Source organism: Zalophus californianus, chromosome 6 (genome assembly GCF_009762305.2).
Source record: "Zalophus californianus isolate mZalCal1 chromosome 6, mZalCal1.pri.v2, whole genome shotgun sequence".
Taxonomy (NCBI): Eukaryota; Metazoa; Chordata; class Mammalia; order Carnivora; family Otariidae; genus Zalophus; species Zalophus californianus.
The window spans coordinates 142,421,915-142,435,028 of record NC_045600.1 but is presented as its reverse complement, the minus strand read 5'-3'; the positions used below and the strand labels follow the sequence as shown (position 1 = coordinate 142,435,028).

Genomic DNA, 13,114 nt, shown 5'->3' with positions numbered 1-13,114 from the left:
CTCATGGGCCTTCAGGAAAGACCCTAATGTGGGGGACTCCCCAGCATAGGTGTGAGGTTCAGAATATGTCGTCAGTGGAGCCCCCGGCTGGCTGGGGAGATGACCCAACCAGCCATCGTGGAGGGGGGAGAACAGGAGAGGTAGAACAGTGTTCTCAGCCCCGCCTCAGATCAGCTGGGGATTTTACTACCCTGCAAACTGCAGTCAGTGTCCGCAGTGGGGCCTGGGACCCTGCATTTCTCACAAAGTCCCAGTGGCGGATGCTGTTGCTCTGTGGACACCCTTGAGCAGTGGCGAAGGAGGGCCTCTGCAGCTGCGACAAGCCTTCTGGACGTGGCAGTGAGGGTTAGGGCCCTCCTTGATGCCTTTCCCCATGAGGAAAGAGCCTGAGTGAGCAGGGGTTCCATAAGGTGTAAAAAGTAACACGTTAGCATGTGTTCTACCAAAAAAAAAAAAAAAAAGCGAGAGAGAGTCTATGATCAACAAGTTTAGGAATAAAGGATTTAAATGAAACAGGTTTATTTCCCACAGGCCTTCTCAGAGCCTTTACTATGCCAATTTGCATTGTGACCTATCCCTGCCCCTAAGGGGCTGGAACAGTGTTACCCAAACCTGGTTTTGACTTTGGACCACTCTCCCCCCCCCCGCCAGAACATGTTGATTGCCTGGGTTACAAGGAACACACTCAAATGATGGTTTGGAGACGTGATGCCTCAGCCTCCTATCCTCCGTGACTGAGACTCTAGACCCTTGGCCATAGCTCTCCACAGCCCTGCTACTGAGGCGTCCCTGAGCAGGTCTCCGCAGGGGAGAGACAGTGCAGCAGGTGTGCCCTCCTCCCAGGGGGGGAGGACACAGGCAGTGTCAGGGGACATCCCTACCTTCGTCTCTGGGGACGGGCTGGGCTCCGTGGCACCAGAGAGCAGCTGGAGGTGCTGTTTCTTGGGGAGCCCTGGAGCCCCGTGGTCTCCCTGGGATCACTGTTTTTGTCACTGCAGGTTGGGCAATGGGACTGCTCGGCCAGTCAAGGGCAGACGGAGTGGTCAACTTGCTCCCACTCCCGTCTCTGAATCAGCAGTGCCCGCGGCGTAAGAAGGTGAGGGCAGTTTTCCAAGGCATTGAACACGGACCATCGGAGAATTCTTGGCCAACCCGTACTTTGCAACAAAGGCCCCAGAACGGACTCTGTTGGAACCACAAGTGTGTAAGGCATCTCCCCTAACCTCCCTCAAGTTGCTCACAGCCCAGATTCCCACAGCCCCTCATAAAGGGCACTGGGATCTACAACCCTGGGGGCGAGAATCCCAGGGGCTGGAACCTCGGTCCCGGCCCTGTGCTGCTTTCCCTGGAGCGTGTCCCAGGCTGTGGGCTTCGCAGTCGCAAACCTCCCTGCCCCCCACTCGTGCTCTCTCTCTCAGATAAATAAATAAATAAATAAAATCTTAAAAAAAAATAAGACTTTAAAAAATACTATTTAAAAAAGTATAATATTCGTATAGAAAATTGTACAAATCACAAGTATGCAACTTGATGAGTTTTCATAGCATGAACCACCCACGTAAACAAGAAACTGAGTGTGACGACACACCGCCCTCTTGCTTCCTTCCAGTCTGAGGCAGTGTTTTATTTCGCTCAGAGTTCATGGAGCTCTGAAACCATCTGACACCCAACTCCAACTGGTAGTGGGATCTGTGTCTGCTGATGGGGACACGGTGGGATGTGCTGCTGTCTGGGGCCACTAGGGCACCAGCAACCCCTGCAGCAGAGGCGGGGTGCGTGGAAATAAGCAGGGTTGTCTTCTTGTTTTAACTGAGGGAGAGTGTGAGGGAGCAGCTCTGGGGAAGAAGGAACTCTTGAGGGCCTGGGCAAGGTGACCCTGATCTAGGCTTTTGTGGGCCAGAACCCCAGTATCTGCACCTGCGGAGGGAAGGCAGGGAGAGGTGGGGTTGGGAGAGGGGGCTCTCCCTAGGACGAGGCAAGACTGAGACCCAGGATCCTGACAAGAGTAGCTGCATTCTCTCAAGTAAATTCCGAAACATGTCGGTTTCCTTCACTGGAAACAAAAGGCCATGGCCTCCTGAGTTCTCGTGCTGAAGCTCCAGGCATCTCTAACCCATTTACCAGCATCTCAGGACAATCGGCCCTCAGCTTCGATTGTGATCAGTGTGGCAGCTGACCTCCAGGACGCACACAGGGATCCCTGCTTCTTCCCATTTGCGCCATTGGGTGGCCCCCTCCTACGGTTCATCAGGCTTGATGGGCGTGAACAATGGGATACTGCAGAAGTGACAGGATGTGCTTTCTGAGATGTTATAAAAGTCACTGTACCTCCACCCCAGTCTCTTTCTTTCTCCATCTTTTTGCTCTGGAGAGGGCCGGGTGCCACGTCTTGAGCTAAAGCCAGCAGCCCTATGGAGAGGTCCATGGGACAAAGAACTGAGGATTTGCCAGGAGCCACTTGAGTGAGCTAAGAAGCAGATCTGCAGCTCCAGGCAAAGCTTCCAATGACTGCAGTTCTGGTCCACAGCCCATCTGCAACCTCAGGAGGGATCCCAAGCCAGAGCCACCCAGCAAAGTCTTTCTTGGATTCCTGACTCGCAGAGATTGTGCGAGACGATATGCGGTGTTGTTTCGAGCTGTTTAGTTTGCGGTTAGCGTTACAGCAACAAATTAATACAATCCAGCCCTGGACCCAACTCCTAGGGCGGTGCGGGAAAGTCCTCAGAGGGGGCCTGGGCGCCGGGCTCTGGCCTTGCAAGCACTTGGCTCCCACATTCAGTGGCAAACGGTGTGCGGGAGCGGGCTCGCGCTGGCTCAGAGCACCGACCGCCGATCGCCCACGGCCGTGCTTCCAGGAATTCTGTGGGCCAGGTAGAGTCACACTGGTAGTTGGCAATCAGCTGTGGTGGGAGGGTTTACGCCACAGAAATCGGTGAATACTGCAGATCACTCCCCTTCCCACAGCTCATTGTCAGACATCTGCCGGCACACCACTGCCTCTAGTGATCTCCGTCCCTTATTTCTTTAAAAAACTGTGATAAAGAATATCACATAACCACGACTAGTGTGCTGATTCCCAGGCTTAAGGACTAAAACACTTAATCGATTCAGGCAATACCTTTTGTAGTCATTTCACAAGCTCTTCCCGCCTCACCTGAAGTAAATCACTATTCGGAATTTTCCATTGATCAATGCCATGCATCTTTTTTTTTTTGTACTTTTACCAAACATGGATATGTCCCTAAACAGTGTATAATTTGGTACTTTGTGATAGCAGTGTACTGCACGTTTTAAATTTTTATATATATGACGTCATTAAGTATGTCTTCTCCTACCTCCTGCTTTTTTCAGTCAATATTATTTCTGAGTCACCTATGTTGATAGAATTTGGCTTTATTTCATTTACTTTTATTTATATATAGTATCCATTGTATGACTATACCACAATTTATTAATGCACTCTCCTGCTGGTGGATATTTAAGGTTGTTATTTTATTTTTGCAACTGTGGATAATACAGCTATTGGCATTTTTACTCAGGCCTCCTTTAACGTATGCAAAAGTTTCTCTAACATGTTACCCTAAGAGTAGAATTGCCGGGTCATAGAGCATAAACACCTGCAACTTAACGGCATCGCCGGAGTAGCTGCAGTTCCCACCAAGAATGTTCATAGTACCTTTGTTCACAAGAGTCCCCAAACTGGAAACAATTCAAATACCAATCAACAGGAGAATGGAGAAACAAATTCGGTACATCCACACAACGGAATACTACTTAACAAGAAAGAGGACTGAACTGTTGCCACGTGCAACAACATGGGTGGGTTTCACAGATATCATATTGAATGAAAGAGGCCAAATGTTTATATGAAGTTCTACAATACACAGAATGAATGTCAGAAATGAGTAAGAATAATAGTTAACTCAAGGAAGGAGGTATAAAGTGGGAAGAGGCATGATGGAATCCTATGGGGTTCTGAAGGTTCTATGCCTTGATGTAAGTGAGAGTTACCTGGATATATATATATAAGTAACAAGCTATCAAGCTGAACACTTAAGATTTTTGCATTCCATACTATATGTGTTATCCCTCAATTAAAAAAATGTAGAAAAGCAAAAAACTAAAATGGGGGAGCCAATTTATACCCTCATTGGCAGTGATCCTGCTATTGGATCTTTTTCATTTTGTCTGTGTGAGAGTTATGAATTGTCTCTCCTATGGTTTCATTTGCATTTCCCTGGTTATTGCTGAGGGTACACATCTAGTGATATGTTTGTTGGCCATTTGGGTTTTCAGTTTCTGTCAATTGCCTGTTCCCATCTTTTGCCCATTTTTTTATAGGGTTGTCTCTTTTTCCTCATTGGTTGCAGTTCTTATGTATTCTGGAAACTAGTCCTTTATAGATCTCACATTGCAAATATCTTCTTCCAGTTTATGACTTGTTTTTTTCAAATTTTAAAAATCTTTTGTTAAATTGAAGTTTTAAATTTCAATTTGGCCAAATTTATCAGTCTTCCTTTATGTCCTGTGCTTTTTGTTTCTGATTTACAAAATTCACCCATACTCTGAGGTAATAAAATATTTTAGATATTTTCTTCTAAAACACTTCCAAGTAATGCCTTTCATATTTATATCTTTAATGCACTTTAAATTTACATTTGTGTATGATGAAAGGTGGGGCTGATTCACGTTTTTAAATCCCACTTTAAAAAACATTAAAAAAAAAAAACAAAGAACATGGTTTCTTCTGCACAGAGCTTGGGAAAAGTCTAGCAGAGACTGTGTGCCTTCTTTACCTTGTTGAGTTCCTAAGTGAATTCCCCTTCTGATCTTTTTCAACCACGAAAATTACTTCCTCCCCACACTGTCTTTTCTTTTTTCGGCTCTCTGCCTGCTGTGGAAGCCCTGAACACCTGAGCTTAATATAAACGACTACAGGGTTCCTCCTGTCCTCCTAGCACATGCTAAACATGGACTAAAACTTAGTCCAGCCAATTACCCTTACACTTAAAACCTGTATTGTAAATCTGGAGCTTGACTGCAGAGACGGTGCCAGGCATAGCTGGGCTCAAAGGCTGTTTGTTGACTCAGAATGGATAATACTGCCTATTTGTTCCTGCTACTTCTGCCAGTGACCAGCTGTGGGGACTTGACCGAGTCATTTAATATCTCCACCTCTGCTGCTTTCCACACCGTACCCTGTGGACTGTGGACACCTTCCAGTCAGAGGTACTGTTCTTCCTGCTCTATCTGCAGGCATGGCCAAGTGAGGGCAGGGAGCAAAGGGGCATGACCACACCTGAGGCCATGACTGTATTTTGACTCAGCCACTCCTTCCTTCACCATCTGCATTGAGCTCTGGGGTCAGTCTGAAGTAACTGCACACATAAGTGTGCTGGAAGTTCCGTTCTTATCTGGTTAAGGCTCCAAAGCAAGAAGACTGTCTGGGTTTGAGTTCCCACTCTTCCATTTCTAGCTGGGAACCCTGGGCTTGGTACTTCACTTTTTTTGAGCTTCAGTTTTCTCATCCAGCACAGGTAAAACACTCAGAACTGTGCCAAGCACGTAGTAAGTGCTCAGTGAAGGTCAGCCATTACTACTGTGAGAGCAAGAAGGGAAGGAAGAGGGATTTTAGGCAGCAGCAATTTCTGTTCCAAATCACCTGAAAGATGCCTTCATTTTCTTATGGCTAGAAGTTTTAAAATATGGAAGAGTTCCCGGATACCCACTCCCCTGGGCACTATTCCAGGTTTCAGATTCTTACCTTGCTCAGCTTTGGATCAAAGAGGAGGAAGGATGTACACAAGTTGGCAGCAAGAGAGCAGCATGGGCCCCTGGATATACTGGGCTTTGCTCTTTTAATTTGAATTAGTGACCAAATTTAAAATGAGGAAGATTTCACATTTTAATAAACCCAAGACAACCCAGGTTGTGGTGAAAGATCTGGCTGGACTGCGGCCTCGTGTGGGCATGGTCTGTATCTGCTAATGGCCCTTTTCCACGCACCCGGGCCTTCTCTGTGCTCTCACCCTCACCGGGCTCCTGTGCTGTCGGTATCCAAGAAGACAAGCAAGATACACCACATCAGGGCAGCTCTCCCATGCTGTCTGTGGGCCAGAGTAGGCCTTGGGGTGGGCTGCTCCCCAAGAAGGAAGGGCCCCAGGAAGGACTCCCTGGAGGAGGGTCCCCGGGGAAGACAAACCATGAGGTACGGTTTTCTGGATGGCTGGAATAAGCCAGCATGAGGACGGGAGCAGATGGCTAGACAGGAAGAGGGTGGAATAGTTGATGGGTAGGGGGTGCCAGGACCCCCTTTTGCCCTGTCCCTGCAGCCATCACCCTCTCTGCCCATGACCCCAGCAACCCAAGGAAGCTCCCTGCATGAGGACATACCTGCGAATGGAGACCGGCCAACTTTCATTATCACTTTGAGTCCTCCTACGGACTTCTACTCCCATCCGTTCTTTCCCTGGCCACCTTCTCCTCTTAATCCTCCTGAAACAGTAGGTTAGATCACTGACTTCCTCTCCTTCCACAGAAACCTGCAGTTACCTGCCCACTCCCGCACTAGCCATTAGATCCAGGCCAGCCTCACCGGCCTGCCAGGAAGGCAGCAGTCCTGTTCTCCCGACTGCCAGGACGAGCCTTGTGCATAATAAATGCTTTATAAGTAGTGTTATGATGATGAGCTAACGCATGCAAAACACTTAGTAATGCTCTACAAACGCTGGTCCCTTTCCTTGCTCCGGTCCCTTGCTTCTTCTCAGCCTCTACTAAGTCTCCAGTAACGTCTTATGAGACCTGATACTGCCATTCTCCTGTTTACAATTCTTAATAGTTCCTGCTGTCTGCAATATAAAGGCCCTTCACAAACTGGGCCCAGGCTTCCCTCCTGTGGTATCAGCACACATTATCCTCGTCCTGGTCAGATTGAGCCGCTCTGTTCGATCCTCCCTCCCCGCCTTTGCTTGGTCTGCCGCCTGGAATGCCATCCCCGCCTCTGCGCTTGCCTGGGGCTTCCGGTCCGCTCCTGCACCAGCCAGCCCAGGTCGCCTTTCCTGACAACAGCCAGGACCACGGTGGCCTTTCTTGTCCCGTGGCCCCCGCCCTGTCCCTTCTCCCTGAAGCTTTCTATTACAGTACGGCAGGAGCGTCGGAAGCGGTTTCCCCAGGAAACTGCGGTGCAAAGAGGACCGCTGGTGTCTTTGGAACTTTCCGGAATCCCCCGGGCGTCCCCCTTTCCAGCATACGGAGCAGCGGATCTAGGAGTCCCCGGGGCAGGAGCAGGGGCTAGGGCACCGGCGCGCAGGGCTGGCTCCCGCCCTGGAGGGGTCCTTGGAAGAACAGGAGCATGGACACGGGGCTCTACTGACAAAGCACCTCGCCGCCGCGTCGCAAGGGCTTGTAAGTCGCGCCCTAGGCGTACGGGGCGGGGAAAGTGAGGCCCCGAGGAGATAAGTGACTTGAGCAGGGTCACTAGCTGAGCAGCGCGCTCGGGCGTGGGCCTCTGGCCTCCCAGGCGCTGGCTGCAGCCGCCCCCGTCCCGGAGCCCAGCTCCGGGTGGGCGGCCGAGCCCTCTGCCGGGCCAGCCGGGAGGGGCGGGGCGGGAGGGGGCGGGGGCCCGGGCGGGGCCGACACAGGTGCTTCGCATCCGGCCGGGGCAGGCAGGCAGGCAGGCGGGCGGGCGGGCGGGCGAGCGGGAGGGGGGGGGGGAACGGCTCCGCGGGGGCTTTATAAGCGGCCAGGGGCGCAGCGCTGTGCGCGGCTCGCTGCAAAAATAGTGCCCACGTGTCTGTGCGTTCCTCCCTGTGCCGGTCCGCCGCCCGCCGGCCGACCCGTCCGTCCCGCAGGGCCACGCCGGCCCCATGGCGCTCCCGCTGGTAAGAGCCGCCCGCCGCCCGCCGCCTGCCGCCCGCTGGGGCGGGGCTGGGCGGGGCGCGGTCCCGGCAGCGGCAGCTAACGGTCCGCGCGCAGCCTCGGCCGGCTCGGCGGTCCCCTCCTCCCCGCCCCCCCCTCCGTGAGCGCGAGTCTCGGGCGGGGCGCGGGTCACGTGCCCGCGGGCGTGGGGCCTCGTGGAGGGGCGTGTGGCGAGGGGGGCAGGGAGCCTCCTCGTGACTCAGGGCCTTTGGGCTTAAAGGCGCCGCGGCCCTCCGGGGGCGGCCGGTGGGGCCTCCAGGTTGCGCTGCTGACTCCAGTGGCCTCGAGTGTATGTCCAGACGGGAGCCTACCGGACGGAGGGGCGCCTTGGCGCCGGGAATACTTCCTTCTCCCGCAGCCGTCGCACGTGAGACCCGAAGCCGCCGGCGCAGGGAGCTCACGCGCTTCGCAGCGCCCTCCGCGAGTCGCGTTCGTATCCAGTGGGCGGGGGGGGTGGGTGGCCCGGGCGGGGCGGGGCTCCGGGCGGCGGAGACCCCCGCGCCGGGGCTAAGTTGCGTGGAGCGAGCCACGACGGCACCGGGCGCGGCTCCTTTAAGGCGGAGGGATCAGGCCCCTCGTGCGGGGGGCCGTGCTTGCCCTGCCCTGCTTGCCCTGCCCTGGAGGTCACGTGGCTTCACACGTTCGACTGTGCTGGAGCCGCGTTCTGGGGGCGGGGTCGGCTAGGTCGGGTCGCCCGCGGGTGGGTCCCCGGGCACGTGCACCAGGGCTTCGCACGGGGGAGGCCTGAGGCAGCGGCTCTGAGGTGGGTCCTGCGGACCCTGGCGGGCGGACGTGCAGACGTGGGGGCTGCGCAGCCGTGGAGGGAGGGGAGCCCGCACCTGCCTTTGCTTTCCTGACCCTGCGGCCTGGCGAGAGGACAGTCGTGCATGTGGCCCTGGTTTTGTCATTCTCTCGTCAGTCCAGCTCCTGGCCAGGTGCACCAACTTGGGAGGAAGGGGTGCGGACTTTGCTCCGGCTTCAGGTTTGGCGGAGCTGCAGCTAGGGGGCAGCTGGCCAGAAAGGCCTGGGCCGGTCCTGCGCTCCGCTGGGGTGGTGGGGACCCGGACCAAGGACAGGTCACTCACCTTTGGCTGCGTCACTCGGGTCGCTCCCTGGAGCGGGTGTCCTCTGTCGTTCAGGCGGCCCTGACTTTGGAGCCGCGTCGCAGGGGGTCCCCCGGGCCAGGCCAGAGGCCTCGTGAGGGGGCCCAGTGCTGCCCAGGGCCCTGCGGGAGGCGAGCACACCTGGCGCTGGCGGCTGGCCAGGTGCACCTTGCGGGCCTCGGCCCTCTGCACGTGCCTCCAGCCGCGTGGCGATGGTGCAGCAGGCCCGCAGCACCGCGGCCTCCGTGACAGCGCTGGGAAGCCAGGGGGGGCGCTTCTGGAAGCCCAGCGGGGGCTCTTCCCCTCCCCCACGCGCACCCCCTTCCACCCCGCAGCCTCGGCGCTCCGCGCCGCATTTCTCTGGCAACTGTCTCTGGTCTCCCTGGCTACCGCTCCGCCGCCTCTCTCCCTGTTCTGGCACCTGAGTAAACTGCTGCTCTGCGTCATCTGTCGGGGCAAGGGGCAAGTGGGCCAGTTGGCTCTCTGGGAGGCCCAGGTGTGCCGCCGGCCTCTCATCTGCCCCCGCCCCCGCCGGTGACCGAGCGTGCCAGCTGCAAGTGCGGCTGCTGAGGATAGTTTGCACCCTCAGGCTCCGTTTGATCCTGGGGACGCACGCTGGGTTAAAAATAAGAGTAAATCCAAACAGCACAAAACCCTGGAAACCTCAGGTTGGTGATTGTTTCTTTGCTTGGTTGGTTTTTGTCGTAGGTAGGAGAGGAGTGAAGGAGGTTCTGCTTCTGGAGCTCAGGGGAGCTCTGGGCTGCGGCATTATTATGCCGAGGGGCTCACCCCTGGTCTTCTGTGGTTCCTGGTGGAGCTGGCTTTGAGCTGCCCTGTGTCCCCAGAGCACATTGCTGTAGAGTTTGGTGTTTGTCACAGTGATTGAATTGAAACTTGAGTGGCCTGGCCGTGCACATTCAGTTTGTAGGACTAGAATTTGGAAGTTGGCTACCCTGCATGTAAGTCAGTCACGGTAACATAAAAATGCTTGCGTTCCCCCCTGGCAGGGCTTCTCTGCACAGCCAGAGCCGGTGCAGGTGGTCAGCGATCATGGAAACATTTGCAGTTGGGGTTGGGCCATAGGCACCTGATACAGGGGTGGGTCTGTACCGTGGTACGCCTCCCGTGGCAGCGATCTTGAGGCAGAAAGCAGAGGAAGATGGTGAAAGTAGGAAGACTCCAGGCTTCACAGCACGCTGGTTAGCAAGTAAGCTCGTGATACTAGCTGTCTCACTAAGTATTTTTGTGAGTCATCAAGCTATTTATTTTGTTTTTAATCCTTAAAACTGGTTGTGTGCTCAGATCTCTGCAGGGAACTGAAGTGACATAAATGAGGGAAGCGGGGAGAGAAGAGTAGTGCCTACTGAGCTATAGAGTTTGTGTCTAAAGGGAGCCGCAAGGAGCTGGTTGTTGCCACACCAAGATGTGGGCCCAGAGTTGATGGATCTTTGACTTTTTTCCTAGTTAAGCTACCAGTCTCTCTTATAAATGTAGTGCTTAAAAAATTGTGAACAGTTTAAGGATCAAAGGTAACACGTCTCTGAAGATGAGAGTCAAGCTGAGGGCTAGTTTGGCATCTCAGTCTTCAACTCATCCTTTTAGATTTTCCCCCTATTTTGCAAATGAGGAGACCCGGCTCAGAAATGAAGTTATCAAGGCTGTTAAGGGTTAAAACCCATTGTAAACCTAGGTCTTTCCGGTGCCATAGCTCAAGGTATGATATTGCATGTGTTCTGGTAGGTCAGAGGGGCCAAGGAGTTATTGGTGATGTACATTGTCTAGGAAATGCAATGCTTTATGGCCTGTCCCATTTATAGGCACCTTAACTGTATTGGAGGGGATCTCTGGTTGTTGTGGAAGTCAGCGTGGGTCTTCTGAGCGTTAGTGCAGCAGTGTTGATGTCAGGAGGAATGTGCTGTGTCTATCATTCCTCGATGTGTGTCAGAGCAGTTAGCTGATCCTGAGAGCCAGAGGTCTGGAGAAGTCAGGCTCCTCCCACTGTGTGGGGGGGTGACCCTCCCAACTCTGCACAGAAGCCTTTCCTTTTTCAGGACAGTTAAAATTTCAATAACTTTCTCCTTCTGAGATTTAGGCAAATTTGAAATTACATAATTGTTTTAAGACCTCTCAAAGTAGAATGTGGCTTATTAAATCTCACCTTTTCTCTCTTAGCTAAAATTCCCATAATCATGCCTCTTAGATTTCCAGGAAGAATTAATAAGGGTTTTAGCAGTATGTGCTAAGATCTTCTGGAATAAGCTTCCAGGACCTAAAATAGCCCTATGCCAGGAATGAGAGACTGGGTTTTCATTCTGGGTAAAAGAAACTTAGACTCACAGCAGTGTACAGAGCCTGACTTGCAGATGTAAAGGGTTATGTACCTTTATTTCTGTATTTTATCCCAAAAGACTTAAAGCATAAAGCAGCAAAACCATATTCAGAGCCTTTGCCAAAGGGATTTTTCTGTGAAAATGCAGACTCAACATACAAACTAGATAATTTTTTTTTTTTTTTAAATAAATCTCTGGCCTGGGAAGTTTTTGGAAAGATGCAAACTTTAGAATGTTACCTGGTCTCCAGCTGCTTATCTAGCAAACGTTTTTAGTTCAAGCACTCAGTTATGAGTTAAGTATTTGTGAATTTGGTGGTAGGGAGGAAGGGTGAAGTGACTAAAGCGCCTCTTGCTGGTATTTTAGTGTTTACGTGGTAGGCAATATCTGAGTAGACTTTCTCTTCATTGGTTTCAGGTCCCTTGGCTAAATGACCATTCCTTAGAGTAATGTGCTTGTTTAAAGTGGAAATTAATTAGTGGGTTAGTACTTCTGGCTTGAAGTTTGGGACAGGAAGGCATCCCAAACCTGGATATTAATGTGCAGGCTGTTGTCTTCAGTAGCTAGTGGTGGAGTCAGTAAAAGAATCCTAGGATCAAATGACAAATTATTTTCTTTCCTATGGAAGAGCTGTGCTAATCCCATCCTGTTCTGCAAATCTGCTTTTCCTAGGCAGTATCTAAGCTGTATTGACTCTGGGGAGAGCTTGCCAGAAAGCCTGGGGACAGAGGGTGAGGAGTAGGAAGGGCTATCCAGAGGTTGGAGTAGAGGAGGTTAAAGAATTTTTGCTTCTGTTATTTGGTTTAAAGCCAAGAAGTATTGATTGCACCCTTTCAGTGTTTATTAAGTCTTTTGGGTACTGCCGACCCCGCCTCATTGGCCCCCCACGTTGCAGCTTTGGAAATGCTCTTTGTTTCCTGCCTTTGTTGCTGCCTGGTTTGGTTATACCTGCTCATGAGAGCTCATCCCCTTCTGTAACAACAGATTCCAAGTGCTGAAGGTTTTTATGTTCAAGATAGGACCCCGAAAACAAGGCATATCTCAGTTACAGTAAACTGCTGAAAGTATGGAATGAAAAGATACATCATGTTTGTAATATTTTGTATTTTTCATGGGAAAATTATCTGACTTTCCATAAAAAATCAGTATCCAAATTTTGCATTGTAAACATAATGTTCACTAAGTTTTGTTATTGGCATTTAAAAAGTCTCCTGTAAGGGATTATTTTGCTGCTTTAATGTATGACGGGAGTATTTTTAAATAACACAGGCGTGGGGGGAAAATTCCTGACTAAATGGGGTTGAGCTTTGCGTCCAGTAGTACAGAAGAACATTTAGGCACGGACAACCTTTGATTTCCACTTTGTTTTTAGTATTCCTGTATGGTTGGAGCACCCTTTAGATTACAGTGAGTTAATACTCTTTTGTTTTGATTTTTTTGAAGGCATTTTGTGATGACTTGCCTTGAGGTAATTGTAGACTCCCCAGAGGACAGGTCTAAAGATTGATTTGTGCTTGAAAAATGGGTCACAGTTGCACCTAGCTGTTGATTCTGGGAGTAATTTAACTATAATAGTGTTACTGGTTTCTTTATTCTTGGCCAGCATTATATGCAGATATATGTACCATTCTGACGATTTAGCATCATGGTCCAGAGTCTCCTTGGATAAAGGTGTGGGAGTAGCTCTCTGTTGGGGGAAAGCAGTTACCTTGAACGGCTGGTTGGGTTTTTTTGTCTTTTGACAGAACACTTAATCTCTTACTA

At 51.5% G+C, this 13,114-nt stretch overlaps 2 protein-coding genes across 12 annotated transcripts in view; one reads left to right on the top strand and one right to left on the bottom strand.

Moving 5' to 3' along the window:
- Positions 1–5,958: 5,958 nt before the first annotated feature.
- On the bottom strand, positions 5,959–7,651 carry LOC113909153. The gene is made up of 3 exons (XM_027570298.1): positions 7,011–7,651; positions 6,394–6,495; positions 5,959–6,047 (listed from the first exon to the last, which is right to left on the bottom strand). The coding sequence occupies exons 1-3, from the start codon at positions 7,649–7,651 to the stop codon at positions 6,032–6,034; spliced, it is 759 nt and encodes a 252-aa protein (XP_027426099.1). The 3' UTR covers positions 5,959–6,031.
- The window catches only part of CPEB1 (cytoplasmic polyadenylation element binding protein 1), a 96,234-nt gene continuing 90,399 nt past the window's right edge, over positions 7,280–13,114 (top strand). For 5 of the 11 annotated variants that reach the window (XM_027569616.1, XM_027569614.1, XM_027569617.1 and 2 more), the window contains exon 1: positions 8,093–8,346. In XM_027569616.1, the coding sequence (XP_027425417.1) occupies positions 8,209–8,346 (138 nt within the window). In that variant the 5' untranslated portion in view covers positions 8,093–8,208. Of the gene's footprint in view, positions 7,405–7,748; positions 7,881–8,092; positions 8,347–8,594; positions 8,681–10,204; positions 10,228–13,114 lie in introns of those variants that run through there. The other 6 variants (XM_027569626.1, XM_027569618.1, XM_027569625.1 and 3 more) reach the window with 6 other exon arrangements.